Source organism: Somniosus microcephalus, chromosome 8, assembly GCF_052327205.1.
Source record: "Somniosus microcephalus isolate GS21.2 chromosome 8, FLI_Smic_1.0, whole genome shotgun sequence".
NCBI lineage: Eukaryota > Metazoa > Chordata > Chondrichthyes > Squaliformes > Somniosidae > Somniosus > Somniosus microcephalus.
The window spans coordinates 171400501-171417190 of record NC_140994.1 but is presented as its reverse complement, the minus strand read 5'-3'; the positions used below and the strand labels follow the sequence as shown (position 1 = coordinate 171417190).

At 45.1% G+C, this 16690-nt stretch overlaps 1 protein-coding gene across 5 annotated transcripts in view; it reads left to right on the top strand.

Annotated features, from left to right (window-relative positions):
* LOC147113931 (uncharacterized protein KIAA0232-like) overlaps positions 1-16690 on the top strand; it is an 84900-nt gene that overhangs the window by 64239 nt on the left and 3971 nt on the right. For all 5 annotated transcript variants that reach the window (XM_085995367.1, XM_085995362.1, XM_085995365.1 and 2 more), the window contains one exon: positions 6061-6140. In XM_085995367.1, the coding sequence (XP_085851493.1) occupies positions 6061-6140 (80 nt within the window). The remainder of the gene's footprint in view (positions 1-6060; positions 6141-16690) is intronic.

Below are 16690 nucleotides of genomic sequence, written 5' to 3'. Positions count from 1 at the left end.
GCACTGTAAGATGGTTTATTTTGTGTAAATATATATATATATATGACTGTTAAATCAAAAAAAGTATATATTTCAACCTACTCAAATATACATGACTTTTCATTTATAAGAGGATTTATGTATGATCTGGCAGAATAATAGAAACATTTTCAATGTCACAAGGTACTTATCTACACACAGACTTGTCAAACTTCACCCACTTGCCTTAGCATATTAGGGATGTTACTCGAGCATGTGTGGTGAAGTTATCCAGTTAATGTATACTGTGAAATATAGTAAAACAGCTGTGATGACAAACTGCACAAATTAACCAAATTTGGATAGAATTTATATTATTATCCTTGCACTTAAAAGTGAGTATCCAGTTACAGTTTTAAATGTGAAGCAAGGTCTGGCACATATTACTGAAAAGTGTTATCTTTTCCTGTGGAATAGCTGTTGTTGTGCATTTCAAACACGTGAACTATTGTCAAATATTAAAAGCACAATTTATTTGGAGACCTCCGTATACTTCAGATTGTGTTAATGCTTATAGCAGAGTTCTTGTATACCAGAGGTTGAAACAAAACTATAAATATTTCAGTTATGTTTTGAACGAACATGTCATCATTGACTCTATATACAAGAAAACTCTGCAATACTTTAGGCTTTCTTTCAAATCTTCACAGTAAAATTCCATGGCAAAACTTCAACGTTAAAGGAAACTTGTAAACTACATTTTTGTGCTCTATTCCAACCCTTCACACACCAGCTTGATAGGTTCTGGAAAAACCTCATGCTCAGCACACAGGTGAAACTGTTATCATGAAGTTTCAGATTGTCGGTACCAGATATGGTGGTCTACTCACATGTAGTGTGAGGTCCTATGTCGCCAGGTTCTTTGCTCCTCGAGTCAGGTCTCATTGCCAAAGTTTGGGACAAAATCTTTATCCTTCCTGTAGGCTGTTTTGCTATATATTAATGAACTTGGGTATACAGGACATAATTTCAAAGTTTGCTGATGACATTAAACTGAAATGTAATAAACAGTGAGGAGGATAGTAACAAACTTCAGGAGGACATAGACAGACTGGTGAAATGGGCAGACACACGGCAGATGAAATTTAATGTAGAGAAGTGTGAAGTGATTCATTTTGGTAGGAAGAATGAGGAGAGGCAATATAAACTAAATGGCACAATTTTAAAGGAGGTGCAGGAATGTAGAGGCCTTGGGGTGTACGTACACAAGTCTTTGAATGTGGCCCGACAAGTTGAGAAGGCTGTTAAAAAGGGATATGGGGGTCTTGGCTTTATAAATAGAGGAATAGAGTACAAAAGCAAGGAAGTTATGCTAAATATTTAAACCACTGGTGAGGCCCCAGCTTGAGTATTGTCCAATTCTGGGCACCACACTTTAGGAAGGATGTCAAGGCCTTAGAGGGAGTAGAGGAGATTTATTAGAATGGTACCAAGCATGAGGGACTTCAGTTACATGGAGAGACTAGAGGAACTGGAGTAGTTCTCCTTAGAGCAGAGAAGGCTAAGGGGAGATTTGATAGATGTGTTCAAAATCATGAAGGGTTTTGTTTGAGTAAATAAGGAGAAACTGTTTATAGTGGTAGAAGGGTCAGTAACCAGAGGATACAGATTTAAGGTAATTGGTAAAAGAGGTGACGAGGGGAAAATAAATTTACACAGTGAATTGTTATGATCTGGAATGGACTGCCTGAAAGGGTGGTGGAAGCAGATTCAATAGTAACTTTCAAAAGGAAATTGAATAAATACTGTACTTGAAAAGGAAAAATTTGCAGGACTATGAGGAGTGATGGGGGAAAACGGAAGTGCAGCTAATTGGATAGCTCTTTTACAGAGCCGGCACGATGGGCTGAATGGCCTCCTGTGTTGCATCATTGAGAGTTAGATATTTTAGACAGAATATCAAATATTCTGTTCTCTAAACCAATCTGTACGGGTTTTTTTTCTTTTCAGATTTCCCAGGAGATGACAGTGTTGACACTAGTTGGCATCGGGCAATGAACCTTCAGAAATTACTATGCTAAGTTGCTCTTTCCAGTCAAGCATACAAAAGAAAGTAAAGCTTTGATCTTTGGCTGCTAGTGTTACCATGTGACCTAATTATATGCTCCTAGCACGGCATATAGATAGTAAATAAAGCAGAGAAAAACAAAACAAAGAATTGGCGCACAAGGGGCAATGCTACTATTTGAAATATTGCACTGCAAACAATGTGCCCCAACTGGGCTCTGGTCATACAGTACACTATTTGTCACTGACCCATGCACTATATTGCCAGCATCAAAAACAAACTGTCAGCATGTTTGTTTCAGTGTCTGCCAAAGGCTTTAAATACTATCCAAAATGCAATAAATGTCCATCTACAATTGATGACTGTTACTATCTTTGTCTAAAATGTTTGCCACGTAAACATGATAGCAGAATTTGCCAACTTTGCCCCAGAATCACAAAAATGCATTCATAGGAAAAGTGTTTCCTGATAAGTAAGCACATTGGCCCAGAAATTCGGGTCTCCACAGGTGAGTACGCACGGGGTACTCGCCCGTAAGCCCAATGGAAGTGCCGGTTTCCTGCATGCACTGCGCACGCGCGGGAAACCGGCAATTCCGATCTCCTGAATGAAGGGGCTCAGAGGTCGAACGCGTGCGCGGGAGAGGCAGCGCGTGCGCATCGAACTTCGTTTTTTTTTTTGCAGGATTTCCCGGGCGGGTAAGTCTCCAGAAGTTAGACATGTAAAAAGCAGACGTAAGGCCTGCTTTTTACAAGGTAAGTGGTGAATTAATTAAAATTAAAACATTTTTTCCACAGGCTTATTATTTTTAAATACTTTAAAGCAAGGTAAGTTTATTTTTAGCCCCGTTAGAAAATAAAATTATTTTTTCAAAAATTAAGTTATTGTTTAAAATAGTTATTTCATGTAATTTATAGTTTATTTAAAAAATGTGATGGTTTTTTAAAAATTTATTTGAAGATTTAGTGCTGTTTTGGGGCCGTAGTATTTATAAGTCTTGACAGCTCTTCCTGTCAATCTTATGAATGGAGCATTCCCTGCTCTGATTGGCTCCCCATGGCCCACGTGATCCCAGGGGACACTTCGAACTAACTGCGCCCCTGGGATACGCAAGCACTGCGCGCCAGCAACTGGACCAGGCCCCGTATCGGAATTTCACGGGGGCCCACAGCACAATGGCCGGCGCGCTAGGTAAGTGCAGATTGGGGGCTTGCACCCGCAGGAAGCCCCCAACCCGAATTCCTGGGCCAGTAAGTCTTAAGAAATCCAACCATAGAGGGTTAGGCATCACTGAACACCTATCAGCACTACATGGTACCAAGGACGTAACATCTTCTGTCGATGCTGAATCGGCATAGAATCTTACAGCATAGAAGGAGGCCATTCGGCCCATCGTACCTGTGCCAACTCTTTGAAAGAGCTGTCCAATTTAGTCCCGCACCCAAGCTTTTTCCCCGTAACCCTGCAAATTAGTCCTCCAAGTATATGTCCAATTGCCTTTTGAAAGTTCCTGTGGAATCTGATTCCACCACCCTGTCAGGTAGCACATTCCAGATCTTAACAACCCTCTGTGGGGAAAAAAAATTCTCCTCCTACTTTTATTATTTTAAATCTGTGACCTCTGGTTGTCGACCCACTTGCCGGAGGAAACCGTTTCTCTCTACACGCTCCAACAAAACCCTTCTTCATTTTGAATACCTCTATTCGGTCTCCCCTTTACCTTCTCTCTTCTAAGCAGAACAATCCCAGTTTCTCCAATCTCTCCACATAACTGAAGTCCCTCATTCCTGGTATTATCCTGGCAAATCTCATCTGTATCTTCGCCAAGGCCTTGACATCCTTTCTAAAGTGTGGAGCACATAATTGCACACAATACTGAGGCCTGCCCAGTGATGTGTAAAGATTTAGCATGACTGACTTGTATTTGTATTCAATGCCTCTGTTTACAAAGCCAAGTTTCCCATATGCTTTTTTAACTACCTTATCAACTTGCCCTGCCACCTTCAAAGATTTGTGAATATGAACCCCCAGGTCCCTCTGCCCTTGCACCCCACTCAAAAATAATACCATTTAGATTATACTTGTTCCTCCCAAAGTGCATCACTTCACATTAAATTGCATTTGCCATGTCTGCCCATTTCACCAGCCCGTATGTCCTCCTGAAGTCTGCTAGTATCCTGCTCACTATTTACCATACTTCTCTCCAGTCAGAAAACTATCCATTCACCACTACTCTCTGCCTATCCCTTAGCCAATTATGTACCCAAGTTACCATCGTCCCTTTAATACCATGTGCTTCTATTTTCTGTATAAGTCTGTTACACAGTACTTTTTCAAATGCCTTTTGAAAAGTCCATAAATACGTCACTGAAATGGCGTTAATTTTGACCAGCACTGAGAGCTTTTTTACACTTCTCGGTGCTTAGAGTTCACGAACTCTGAAAGAATGCCAGCAGCAAGACATCATCGGTCTATATTGACTGGTGTCAAATTCTATGCAAATCAAGTACAGATTGTACCTAATCTCTCCAAGGAAACAACTATTGGACTTGTAACATAAGACTATCCTTACGGGGACCACTCCACTCAGAGGTTCCATCACATTCTAGAGCAGTAACACTGAAGGACAAGCTTCCTTTCAGACTATACTCCTTCATGAATAATTGTAACAAAGCTTAAATATCCCACTGAGGGGCACTGGTAGAACTCCCAATTCATAACCCAGGATTGTATCTCTAACCAAACCAGCTTTGTATTCCTAACAACTCCACTTGAACTACATACCTGTACAGATTTTGTCTGTGTATACCCTTTTTATTGGGAACGTTTCCTCTGAGATGATCACAAACTATCTCTGGGCAGAGGAAACGCAGGAAAATTTGGCATTATTCCTCCAGACAATATGCAGGGGAACCATGAAACAGATTGCATCAATGCTGATTGAATCCACCAAATCACAGATGGTTTTGTTCACTCCCTGAACTAGACTGTCATCCATTGTGGGAGTGATTAGCTAACACCAACAGGTGATTGGGAACAGAATTCTCTTGAGAGGAGGAGGAATTGGTAATGAATTTGCCACAGTTGCGTCGTTGGATCTAAGCTCGAGCATTAGTTGAAAGAGAGAACTTGCTTTTATGTAGCGCCTAGTTACATTTTAAAGCACTTCACACCCAATGAATTACTTTTGAAGTGTAGTCACTATTGTAATGTAGACAAACATGGTAGCCAATTTGTATACGTCAAAGATCACAAACAGCAAATGAGATGAATAACGAGGTGAATCTATTCTTGAAGGTATTGGTTGCAAACTAAGTATTGGCCAGTCCCTGGGAGAATTCCCTACTGCTCTTCGAATAGTGCCATTTGACCTTTTGTATCCAAGATAGGGCCACGGTTTAATGCATCAAGCAAAAAATGGCACACCTTCCAACACAGCACTCCCTCAGTACTGCACTGAAGTGTCTGTCTGGATTATGAGGTCAGGTACTGGAATGAGGCTTGAACCCATGCCTTCTAACTCAGAACAGAGTGCTACTAACTGAGCCAAGCTGACAGTTACTGGCGTCAATTTTTTATTCATTACTTTGTAGTCCATAGTTTCCTTCATTGGCTTAGTGAGTGATTGCATTGAGTGGTGTGGTGCTATGTTATACAGACCAGGTCTCTGATTCAATCCCCAGTTTGTGCTGAATTAGCTGAGCTCAGCCGGGAAGAAGTTAGGATACTGCTCCTGATTGGAGAAAAATGCGCAAGATTGCTTCTGTGCCCTGCTAGAAAGTGAGTGAGTACAGATGTGTTTCAGGCTCAACTGCAGTGCTGTCAATACTGAGTCTGCTGGCACTCGCTGTCTAGGTTCATGCCAGAAAAATAACTACTTAAGTGAGATACCAGAGGTTTGAACTGGACAGTTCTCGTGCCCATGAGACTGTATTGCAGCAAAAGTTTGCATCTTCAGGAGAAGGTTAGCGGGTGGGGGTAAGAGGAAAGACAATGCAGTACTTTTAAACTGAATTTGTTTTTCTTCAATGTAGATTGCTTATGCTGCAGAAATTCCAGTATTACAGTAACCTCCATAGATGCCAACCCCTCTCTACCTGAAGAACAACGAATGGTAAGTCTGAAGGCTTTTGAAAATATTTTTGTCTGTGATCCTGTGCCTAAAATGTAGATACCTGAGGTTGGATTATAGGTCAGATTTAAATAAAAAAAACACTTTATTTAACACTTTTAAAAATGCATAAATGCAAGTAAGAATACAAATACAACATTGGCTTTGAAACCAGTCACATAGGTAAGGCATTAAAATTAACAATGGCACTCCGAGCAACAACAAAAAATGGGGAATTGGGTGCAGTGTTAGCCACTTACTTAACTAAGTGTAACTATGAATCTCTGAAATGTATACTCAAACTGTTTGCTGTAGTGTTTAATAATCAGTCATCATCTAGGATGATTCAAAAGAAAGCTCAAAGAATCATAGAAATTTACAGCACAGAAGGAGGCCATTTGGCCCATTGTGTCTGTGCCAGTCGAAAAAGCTATCCAACCTTTTTTTTAATTCATTGATGGGATGTGGGTGTCGCTGGCTAGGCCTGCATTTAGTGCCCATCCCTAATTGCCCTTGAAGATGGTGGTGAGCCGCCTTCTTGAACCGCTGCAGTCCATATGGTGTAGGTACACCCACAATGCTGTTAGGAAGGGAGTTCCAGGATTTTGGCCTGGCGACAGTGAATGAACGGCGATACGGGTCCAAGTCAGGATGGTGTGTGGCTTGGAGGGGAACTTGTAGGTGGTGATGTTCCCATGCATCTGCTGCCCTTGTCCTTCTAAGTGGTAGAGGTCGCGGGTGTTAGATCCGTGATTCTGAGAGTATGCTGTTTTTCAATAACTTCACGGATGCTGTAACTTAACAATCAACAGGTATTTACTGGAGTAGGGTAGTCTCAAGACTGAAGTACAGAAGCCTGCTCCGGCTTTATATACAGGTGTGGTCACTGCCGGTACTACAGTATACAGGAGCTGTAAAACAGTTCTCTCTTAAAGGTACATACACAACAATTCCTCCCCTTTTAGATTAACAGTACCATAACATTCATTTAACAATTAACATTTTTAACATTAACTGAAAATAGTCCATTTATAAATTCAGTCTTTGGGGCGGCTTCCTGATCCTTTCTGGATAGCGCCTTCCCTGAGGTTCTTGTTCTTGGCGCGGCGGCGATTCTGGCCCCCTTTCGTCGGTTAGTTCATCAGTTTCCACTGCTACTGTTTCTGAGGTAGATGCTACCGGTATGTCGGGTTCATCCCCAGGTACGCGAGACATGGGGTTGACTCGTTCCTGTGGCGCTAAGATCTGGTCGACGTGGCGTCTCGCAATGTTCTCCCCGACATCCACTGTGTACATTAATGGCCCCTGCCGTGTGCATATCGTTCCGGGTTGCCATTTCTCTGTTCGGTAGTCACGGGCCAAGACTGGTTGTCCGACATTGAAGCTCCTTGTCGGCTTCTCATTGATGTGCTGGAATTGTTCATCCTCAACATTTCTTCGCACATTTGGTCTGAGCAAATCCAGACGAGATCTCAACCTTCGGTTAAAGAACATCATGGCCGGGGTCTGGTTGGTAACTGCATGTGTCGCATTTCTGTAGGCTAACAGGAAATTGTCCACCTTATGCTGCAGTGGAATTTCATCATCGCCCATGGCCTTTATCGCCTTTTTAAAGGTTTGTACGAACCTCTCAGCCAATCCATTTGTGGCTGGATGATACGGGGTGGATGTGTAATGCCTTACCCCATTCCTTCTCATAAATTTCCAAAACTCTTCGGACACAAACTGTGGTCCATTATCAGAGCAAATCTGCTCTGGCAAGCCGTTCCTGGCAAATATGGTCCGTAGGACTGCAATCGTTTTCTCTGTAGTGGTTGAGGACATTTTTATCACCTCAGGCCATTTCGAGTGCGCATCCACTGCTATTAAGAACATTGAGTCCATGAATGGACCAGCAAAATCAATATGCACCCGTTGCCATGGAGAGGAGGGCCACTCCCATGGGTGTAGAGGGGCATGTGGTGGTGCATTTTGGACCTTCTGGCATCCTGAGCAGCTCTTGGTTAGGTCCTCGATTTGTTGATCAATCCCCGGCCACTACACATAAGCCCTAGCAAGGCTTTTCATTTTTACCCCTCCCAGATGACCTTCGTGAAGCTCATTGAGCACTCTCTCCCTTAACTTGGGTGGAATTACCACTCGGGATCCACACATCACTGTCCCCTGGCATACTGACAGCTGTTCTCTTCTGGATGAGAATGCTGGCAACAGTGAGTCACCATGTGTTGGCCATCCCCTCACCGTCAAATCATATATACCCGAGACAGTGTCGGATCATTGCGGGTCTCCTTCTCTATATCCGCGTTAGTTACTGGCAATCGTTCAATTATTGACGAATAAAATATCTCGATAGGGTCCACTGCTGGTGCTTCCTCCACAGTAGGCAGTGGCAAGCGTGATCGCCCATCAGCGTTTCCATGCTGTTTCGTGCCTTTATATTCTATTTCATATTGGTTCGCCCCTAGAAAAAGGGACCATCTTTGTAACCGTTGTGCAGTCATCACCGGAACGCCCTTCTTTGGATTAAAGATGGAGACAAGTGGTTGGTGGTCAGTCAGCAAGGTGAACTTCTGCCCATGCAGATAGTGGTTGAATTTTTTTACTCCCCATACTAGGCTGAGGGCCTCCCTGTCGATCTGGGCGTAGTTGCGCTCGGCTGAGGTTAGTGACCGAGACGCAAAGGCTACTGGCCTCTCCAACCCGTCTGGGAATTTGTGCGACAGCACCGCTCCAATACCATAGGGTGATGCATCACATGCCAACCGAATTGGTAGTGCTGGGTTGAAATGGGCCAAAACCTCTTTTGATGTGATCAATTCTTTGCACTTCTGGAAAGCTCGTTTACATTTGTCATTCCACTTCCATGGTACCCCCGTTTGCAGTAGGGTATTCAGTGGGTGTACTACTGTAGACAAATTTGGTAAGAACTTATGGTAGTAGTTTACCAGCCCAAGGAACGACCTCAGTTGTGACACATTTTCCGGTGCTGGAGCCTTGATTACTGCCTCAATCTTTTCAGGAGACTTATGTAACACTTCTTCATCAATAATGTGGCCACAATATGAGATCTGCTTCTGGAAAAACTCGCAGTTGTGGCGATTAGCTCGTAGCCCATATTCCTTTAATCTAGTGAGCACCTTCTCCAGGTTGGCGAGGTGATCACTGTCATTTTCGCCCGTGACCAGGATGTCGTCCAAATAACACTGGGTCCCTGGAATCCCTTGCAGGACTTGATCCATTGCCCTTTGCCAAATAGCCGGAGCCGATGCTACCCCGAACACCAGTCGGTTGTATTGATAGAGACCTTTATGAGTGTTGATCGTGAGATATTGTTTCGAGGCTTCTTCTACCTCCATTTGCAAGTACGCCTGGGCCAGATCAATTTTGGTGAAGCGTTTACCTCCAGATAGCGAGGCGAAAATATCCTCAATCCGTGGAAGCGGATATTGTACCGTGTGAAGGACTGGGTTCACTGTCACCTTAAAATCCCCACAGATGCAGACCTTCTTTGATTCCCCAGGCGTATTACTCAACGACCTCTTCATTACAGGGACGATGGGTGTAGCCCACTTGCTCCAGTCTACTTTGGACAGTACTCCTGAATGTTCCAACCCTTCCAGCTCTGCTTCAACGGCTGGTCGGATCGCATAAGGCACCGGTCTGGCCTTAAAAAAAAAAAAAAAAAACAACTTTGGACTTTCATTTTCCTCTATTTTAATTGTTGCTGTTATGCCTTTTAGTGTTCCGAGTCCCTCCTGGAACACTTCTTGTGCGTCAGTTAGCATTTTTGACAGTCGTCCAGGTGTGGCGTCGTCATTCTTTTTGGCCTCAACCTTCAGTGCCTGTATGGAATGCCAATCTAATTGTATCTTCCGGATCCATTCACGTCCTAGTAGTGGTGGTCCTCCATCTGGCAATACATATAGGTCCATTTTAGGTATTTCCTGGCCTTTGTATATCACTTTCACCCTTACCTTTGGGGTAGACTTTTTGCCCCGTGTACGTCTTCAAGACAATCTCTGTAGCTTTCAAGGGTATATGTGGAAATAGCCGCTTGTGGTCCCTTTGGTTTATGACTGTTAGGGCTGATCCAGTGTCCAATTCCATTTTCACTTGGACTCCGTCTATCTTGAGTGTGACCCAGATAGTCTGGTGATCCTCCATTTTGGTTACCTTATGTAGTTTCAGACAACCCAGCTCCTTGCTTCCGGAGTCTGTATCATTTCCCTGTTCGTCTGAACTACTGTCCATCACCTTATGTACCTTTTTGTACTTCTCCTGTGGAGATTTCTTGCTGTTGGTTTTCTTCCCTGACCTGCAGACTCTTGCTATGTGTCCTGTTTTTCCACACTGTCTGCACACTTGGCCCTTGAACCAACAATCCTTCTGATCGTGTGTTGTTCTGCCGCAGCAGTAACACTTCCCTGCTCCATATGACATTTCATTGGTGCCGTATTCTTGCGGTCTCCGTTGTATCTCTGCAGCGTCCCTTGCGGCTGTTTCGTGTGATACTGCCATGCTGAAAGCCTTGTCCAGCGTAAGATCCTTTTCTGATAAAAGCCATTTCTGGGTTCCTTCACTTTGAAGCCCACACACAAACTTGTCCCTTAACGTATCTGATAGTCCCGCTCCAAACTGGCAGTCTTTCGATAGCTTGCGCAGTTCAGTTAAGTACTCAGCATTACTTTCGTCTTTATGCTGGTTCCTTTTGTGGAACTTAAATCTTTCTGCTATCAGCAGCGGTGTGGGGCTTAAGTGGTCCTGTAGGATTTCTACTATGCTTTCGAAATTCTTCTCCACGGGCATCTCTGGGGTTATCAGGTTTCGCAGTAAGCCATAAGTTTTTGCACCCATGGAATTTAACAAAACCAGTGCTTTCCCAGCATCTGGCACTTCATTCGTCCTGCAGTACACCTCAATGCGTTCCACATATGTCGCCCAATCTTCGACTTCATTGTCGAACGCCGTGATACTGCCATTCTTCGCCATCCCTGGGTGTAATTTAACTGTCTAAATGGCGTCTCCCGCGCTCTCCCTTCTCCGCTGGAAGAAAATGGCGTCTCCCGCGCTTTCCTTCCTTCCCGCGCTCGCCCTTCTCTGCTGCGGCTTCAAAAAAATGGCGTCTCCCGCGCTCTCCCTTCTTCTCCGCAGCTCAATGGCATCTCCCGCGCTCTCCCTTCTCCCCGCAGACGCGGTTGCGCCCTGGCTGTGCTCTGCGCGTTCTCCTGTGGGCCTTTCCCGTTGCCGTCGCTCGGTCCTGAACCCGGCTGCTGCTTTACCCTCTCTCTCTGCTTGTTTTTCCTCGACGCCGCTCGGTTCTTTAACCCCCGGCTGCGCCCTGTGCGCTTCACCCTCTCTCTTACCCCGTCGACGCTGCTCGGCTTTTCTACGCAGTCGGTCGGCTCCCGCCGCCGCTGTCCGGGAAGGGTGTGCGCTGCACCTGTTGCCAGTCTGTTGCTGGATCGTCGTGGCTGTCAACAGCCACTCCTGCGATGTTCACTTGCTGCCGGATGACTGGGTGGTTGCTCGTGGTCGACGCCCGTGCTTCTGGCCTCGACTTTCTTCCACCGTTCTCCCGGAGCGACTCCTTGACGGGAAATGCAGAGTTGCAGGCAGATTCGAATCAACCTCGTCGCCACTGTTAGATCCGTGATTCTGAGAGTATGCTGTTTTTCAATAACTACACGGATGCTGTAACTTAACAATCAACAGGTATTTACTGGAGTAGGGTAATCTCAAGACTGAAGGACTGAAGCCTGCTCCGGATTTATATACAGGTGTGGTCACTGCCGGTACTACAGTATACAGGAGCTGTAAAACAGTTCTCTCTTAAAGGTACATACACAACAGCGGGTTTGGAAGGTGCTGTTGGAGGAGCTTTGGCGAGTTGCTGCAGTGCATCTTGTAGATGGTACACACTGCTGCCACAGTGCGCCGGTGGTGGAGGGAGTGAATGTTGAAGGTGGTGGATGGAGTGCCAATCAAGAGGGCTGCTTTATCCTGAATGGTGTAGAGCTTCTTGAGTGTTGTTGGAGCTGCACTCATCCAGGCAAGTGGAGAGTATTCCATCATACTCCTGACTTGTGCCTTGTAGATGGTGGAAAGGCTTTGGGGAGTCAGGAGGTGAGACACTCGCCGCAGAATTCCCAGCCTCTGGCCTGCTCTTGTAGCCACAGTATTTATATGGCTGGTGCAGTTCAGTTTCTGATCAATGGTAACCCCCAGGATGTTGATAGTGGGGGATTCAGCGATGGTAATGCCATTGAATGTCATGGGGAGATGGTTAGAGTCTCGCTTGTTGGAGATGGTCATTGCCTGGCACTTGTGTGGTGCGAATGTTACTTGCCACTTGTCAGCCCAAGTCTGAATGTTGTCCAGGTCTTGCTGCATATGGACATGGACTGCGTCAGTATCTGACGAGTCTCGAATGGTGCTGAACAGTGTACAATCATCAGCGAACATCCCCACTTCTGACCTTATGATGGAGGGAAGGTCATTGATGAAACAGCTGAAGATGGTTGGGCCTAGGACACTGCCCTGAGGAACTCCTGCAGAGATGTCATGTGATTGAGATGAATGACCTCCAACAACCACAGCCAACTTCCTTTGTGCTAGGTATGATTCCAACCAATGGAGAGTTTTCCCCTTGATTCCCATTGACTTCAGTTTTGCTAGGGCTCCTTGATGCCACACTCAATCAAATGCTGCCTTGATGTCAAGGGCAGTCACTCTCACCTCACCTCTTGAGTTCAGCTCTTTTGTCCATGTTTGGACCAGGGCTGTAATGAGGTCAGGAGCTGAGTGGCCCTGGCGGAACCCAAACTGGGCGTCAGTTAGCAGGTTATTGCTGAGTAAGTGCCGCTTGATAGCACTGTCGACGACACCTTCCATCACTTTGCTGATTGAGAGTAGACTGATGGGACGGTAATTGGCCGGGTCGGATTTGTCCTGCTTTTTGCAGACAGGACATACTTGGGCAATTTTCCACATTGCCGGGTAGATGCCAGTGTTGTAGCTGTACTGGAACAGCTTGGCTAGGGGCGCAGCTAGTTCTGGAGCACAAGCCTTCAGTACTATTGCTGGAATGTTGTCAGGGCCCATAGCCTTTGCAGTGCCCAGTGTCTTCAGCCGTTTCTTGACATCACGTGGAGTGAATTGAATGGGCTGAAGACTGGCATCTGTGATGCTGGGGACCTCAGGAGGAGGCCGAGATGGATCATCCACTCGGCACTTCTGGCTGAAGATAGTTGCAAATGCTTCAGCCTTGTCTTTTGCACTCACGTGCTGGGCTCCACCATCATTGAGGATGGGGATATTTTTGGAGCCTCCTCCTCCTGTTAACTGTTTAATTGTCCACCACCACTCATGACTGGATGTGGCAGGACTGCAGAGCTTTGATTTGATCCGATGGTTGTGAGATCGCTTAGCTCTGTCTATCGCATGTTGCTTCCGTTGTTTGGCATGCAAGTAGTCCCACTTTCCAGCTCTTGGTCTGTAGCTCTGTAGGTTACAGCACTTCAGGTGCTTATCCAGGTACTTTTTAAATGTGATGAGGGTTTCTGCCTCTACCACCCTTTCAGGCAGTGAGTTCCAGACTCCCACCACCCTCTGGGTGAAAAAGTTCTCCTCAACTCTCCTCTAATCCTTCTACCAATTACTTTAAAGCTGTGCCCTCTGGTTATTGACCTCTCTGCTAAGGGAAATAAGTCCTTCCTAAACACACTATCTAGGTCCCTCATAATTTTATACACCTCAATTAGGTCTCCCCTCAGTCTCCTCTGTTCCAAAGAAAACAACCCCAGCCTATCCAATCTTTCCTCATAGCTAAAATTCTCCAGAATGGCAACATTCTCCTAAATCTCTTCCATACCCTCTATAGTGTAATCACATCTTTCCTGTAATGTGGTGACTAGAACTGGATGCAGTACTCTAGCTGTGGCCCAACTAGTGTTTTATACAGTTCAAGCATAACCTCCCTGCTCATATATTCTATGCCTCGGCTAATAAAGGAAAGTATCCTGTATGCCTTCTTAACCACCTTATCTACTGGTCCTGCTACTTTCAGGGATCTGTGGGCATGCACTCCAAGGTCCCTCCGTTCCTCTATACTTCTCAGCATCATTCCATTCTCTTACCTTGTTAGCCCTCCCCAAATGCATTGCCTCACACTTCTTGGGATTGAATTCCATTTGCCACTTTTTTGCCCACCTGACCCATCCATTGATATCTTCCTGCAGTCTACAACTTTCTTCCTCACTATCAACCACACAGCCAATTTTTGTATCATCTGCAAACGTCTTGATCATGCCCCCTACATTGAAATCTAAATCATTGGTATATATCAAAAAGCAAGGGACACTGAGCCCTGCGGAACCCCACTGGAAACAGCCTTGCAGTCACAAAAACACCCGTCAACTATTACCCTTTTGCTTCCTGCTACTGAGCCAATTTTGGATCCAACATGCCACTTTCCCTTGGATCCCACGGGCTTTTACTTTACTGACCAGTCTGCCATGTGGGACCTTGCCAATTGCCTTGCAAAACTCCATGTAGACTACATCAAACTCATTACCCTCATCGACCGTCCTTGTTACCTCCTCAAAAAATTCAGTCAAGTTAGTCAGACACGACCTTCCCTTAACAAATCCATGCTGACTGTCCTTTCTAAATGATGATTAGTACTGTCCCTCAGAATTTCCAACAGTTTGCCCACCACCAAGGTTAGGCTGACTGGCCTGTAATTACTCAGTCTATCCCCTTTCTCCCCTTAACCAACGGTACAACATTAGCAGTCCTCCGGCACCACACCTGTAGCCAGAGAGGATTGGAAAATAATGGTCAGAGCCTCTGCTATTTCCTCCCTTACTTCTCTTAACAGCCTGGGATACATTTCATCTGGGCCTGGCGATTTTATCTACTTTCAAAGATGCTAAGCCCCTTAATATATCCTCTCTCATTATGTTTATCTCCTCTAATATTTCACACTCCTCCTTAACCACAATGTCTGCATCGTCCCTCTCTTTTGTGAAGACAGACGCAAAGTATTCATTAAGAACCATACCCATGTCTTCCGCATCAACACAAGATTATCTTTTTGGTCTCTAATAGGCCCTTCTCTTTAGTTATCCTCTTGCTCTTTATGTATTTATAAAACATCTTTGGGTTTTCCTTGATTTTATTTGCCAATATTTTTTCATGCCCTCTTTCTGATTTCCTAATTTCCTTTTTTTAATTTCACCCCTGTACTTTGTATACTCCTTGAAGCTTGCTGCAGATTAATTACTATTAACTCACTCTGATGGTAAATGCATCAGATGATGTAATGCTGACAGCACGAGCAAGTAATCTCTTACTCGATTCCTGTTAGTGCTGTTAGCGTATCTCAGCTGGGGGGAAATTGAGATGCTGCTGTGTTCCTGGGGTATGGAGAAGTAGTCTCTCACTTCATAGCTGTCACGTAACTCCTGTTGGGAATTCTGTACGTGCAGATGCTGAATGAAAATAGGATTGGGCATAGCTGTTAAGCACTCTGTAGTGAAATGACCCTGGTGTTTAGGCACAAACATGAAAATGGTTTGTTGAGGTTTTGGCCCAGGCATGATGGGCTGACTGGCCTCCTTCTCATAGAGTCATAGAGTTTTACAGCACAGAAAGAGGCCCTTCGGCCCATCGTGTCTGCGCCGCCCATCCATCCCTGTCCAGTCTAATCCCATTTTCCAGCATTTGGTCCATAGCCTTGTATGCAATGGCATTTCAAGTGCTCATCCAAATGCTTCTTGAATGTTGTGAGGGTTCCTGCCTCTACCACCCTTTCAGGCATTGAGTTCCACATTCCAACCACCCTCTGGGTGAAAAAGTTCCTCCTCAAATCCCCTCTAAATCTCCTGCCCCTTACCCTGAATCTATGCCCCCTTGTTATTGACCCCCCTACTAAGGGGAAAAGTTCCTCTTTGTCTACCCTATCTATGCCCCTCATCATTTTGTACACCTCAATCAGGTCCCCCCTCAGCCTTCTTTGCTCCAAGGAAAACAACCCCAGCCTGTCCAGCCTCTCTTCATAGCTGAGGCGCTCCATCCCAGGTAACATCCTGGTGAATCTTCTCTGCACCCTCTCCAAAGCAATCACATCCTTCCTATAGTGAGGCGACCAGAACTGCACACAGTACTCCAGCTGTGGCCTCACCAGCGTTTTGTACAGTTCCATCATAACCTCCCTGCTCTTATATTCTATGCCTCGGCTAATGAAGGCAAGTATCCCATATGCCTTTTTAACCACCTTATCTACCTGTTCCGCTGCCTTCAGGGATCTATGTACATGTACACCAAGGTCCCTCTGACCCTCTGTACTTCCTAGGGTCCTACCACTCATTGTGTATTCCCTTGCCTTATTTGTCCGTCCAAAATGCATCACCTCGCACTTTTCAGGGTTAAATTCCATTTGCCACTTTTCCGCCCATCTGACCAACCCGTTTATATCGTCCTGTAGCCTGAGGCTTTCCTCCTCACAATTTACCACCCCACCAATTTTCGTGTCATCTGCGAACTTACTGATC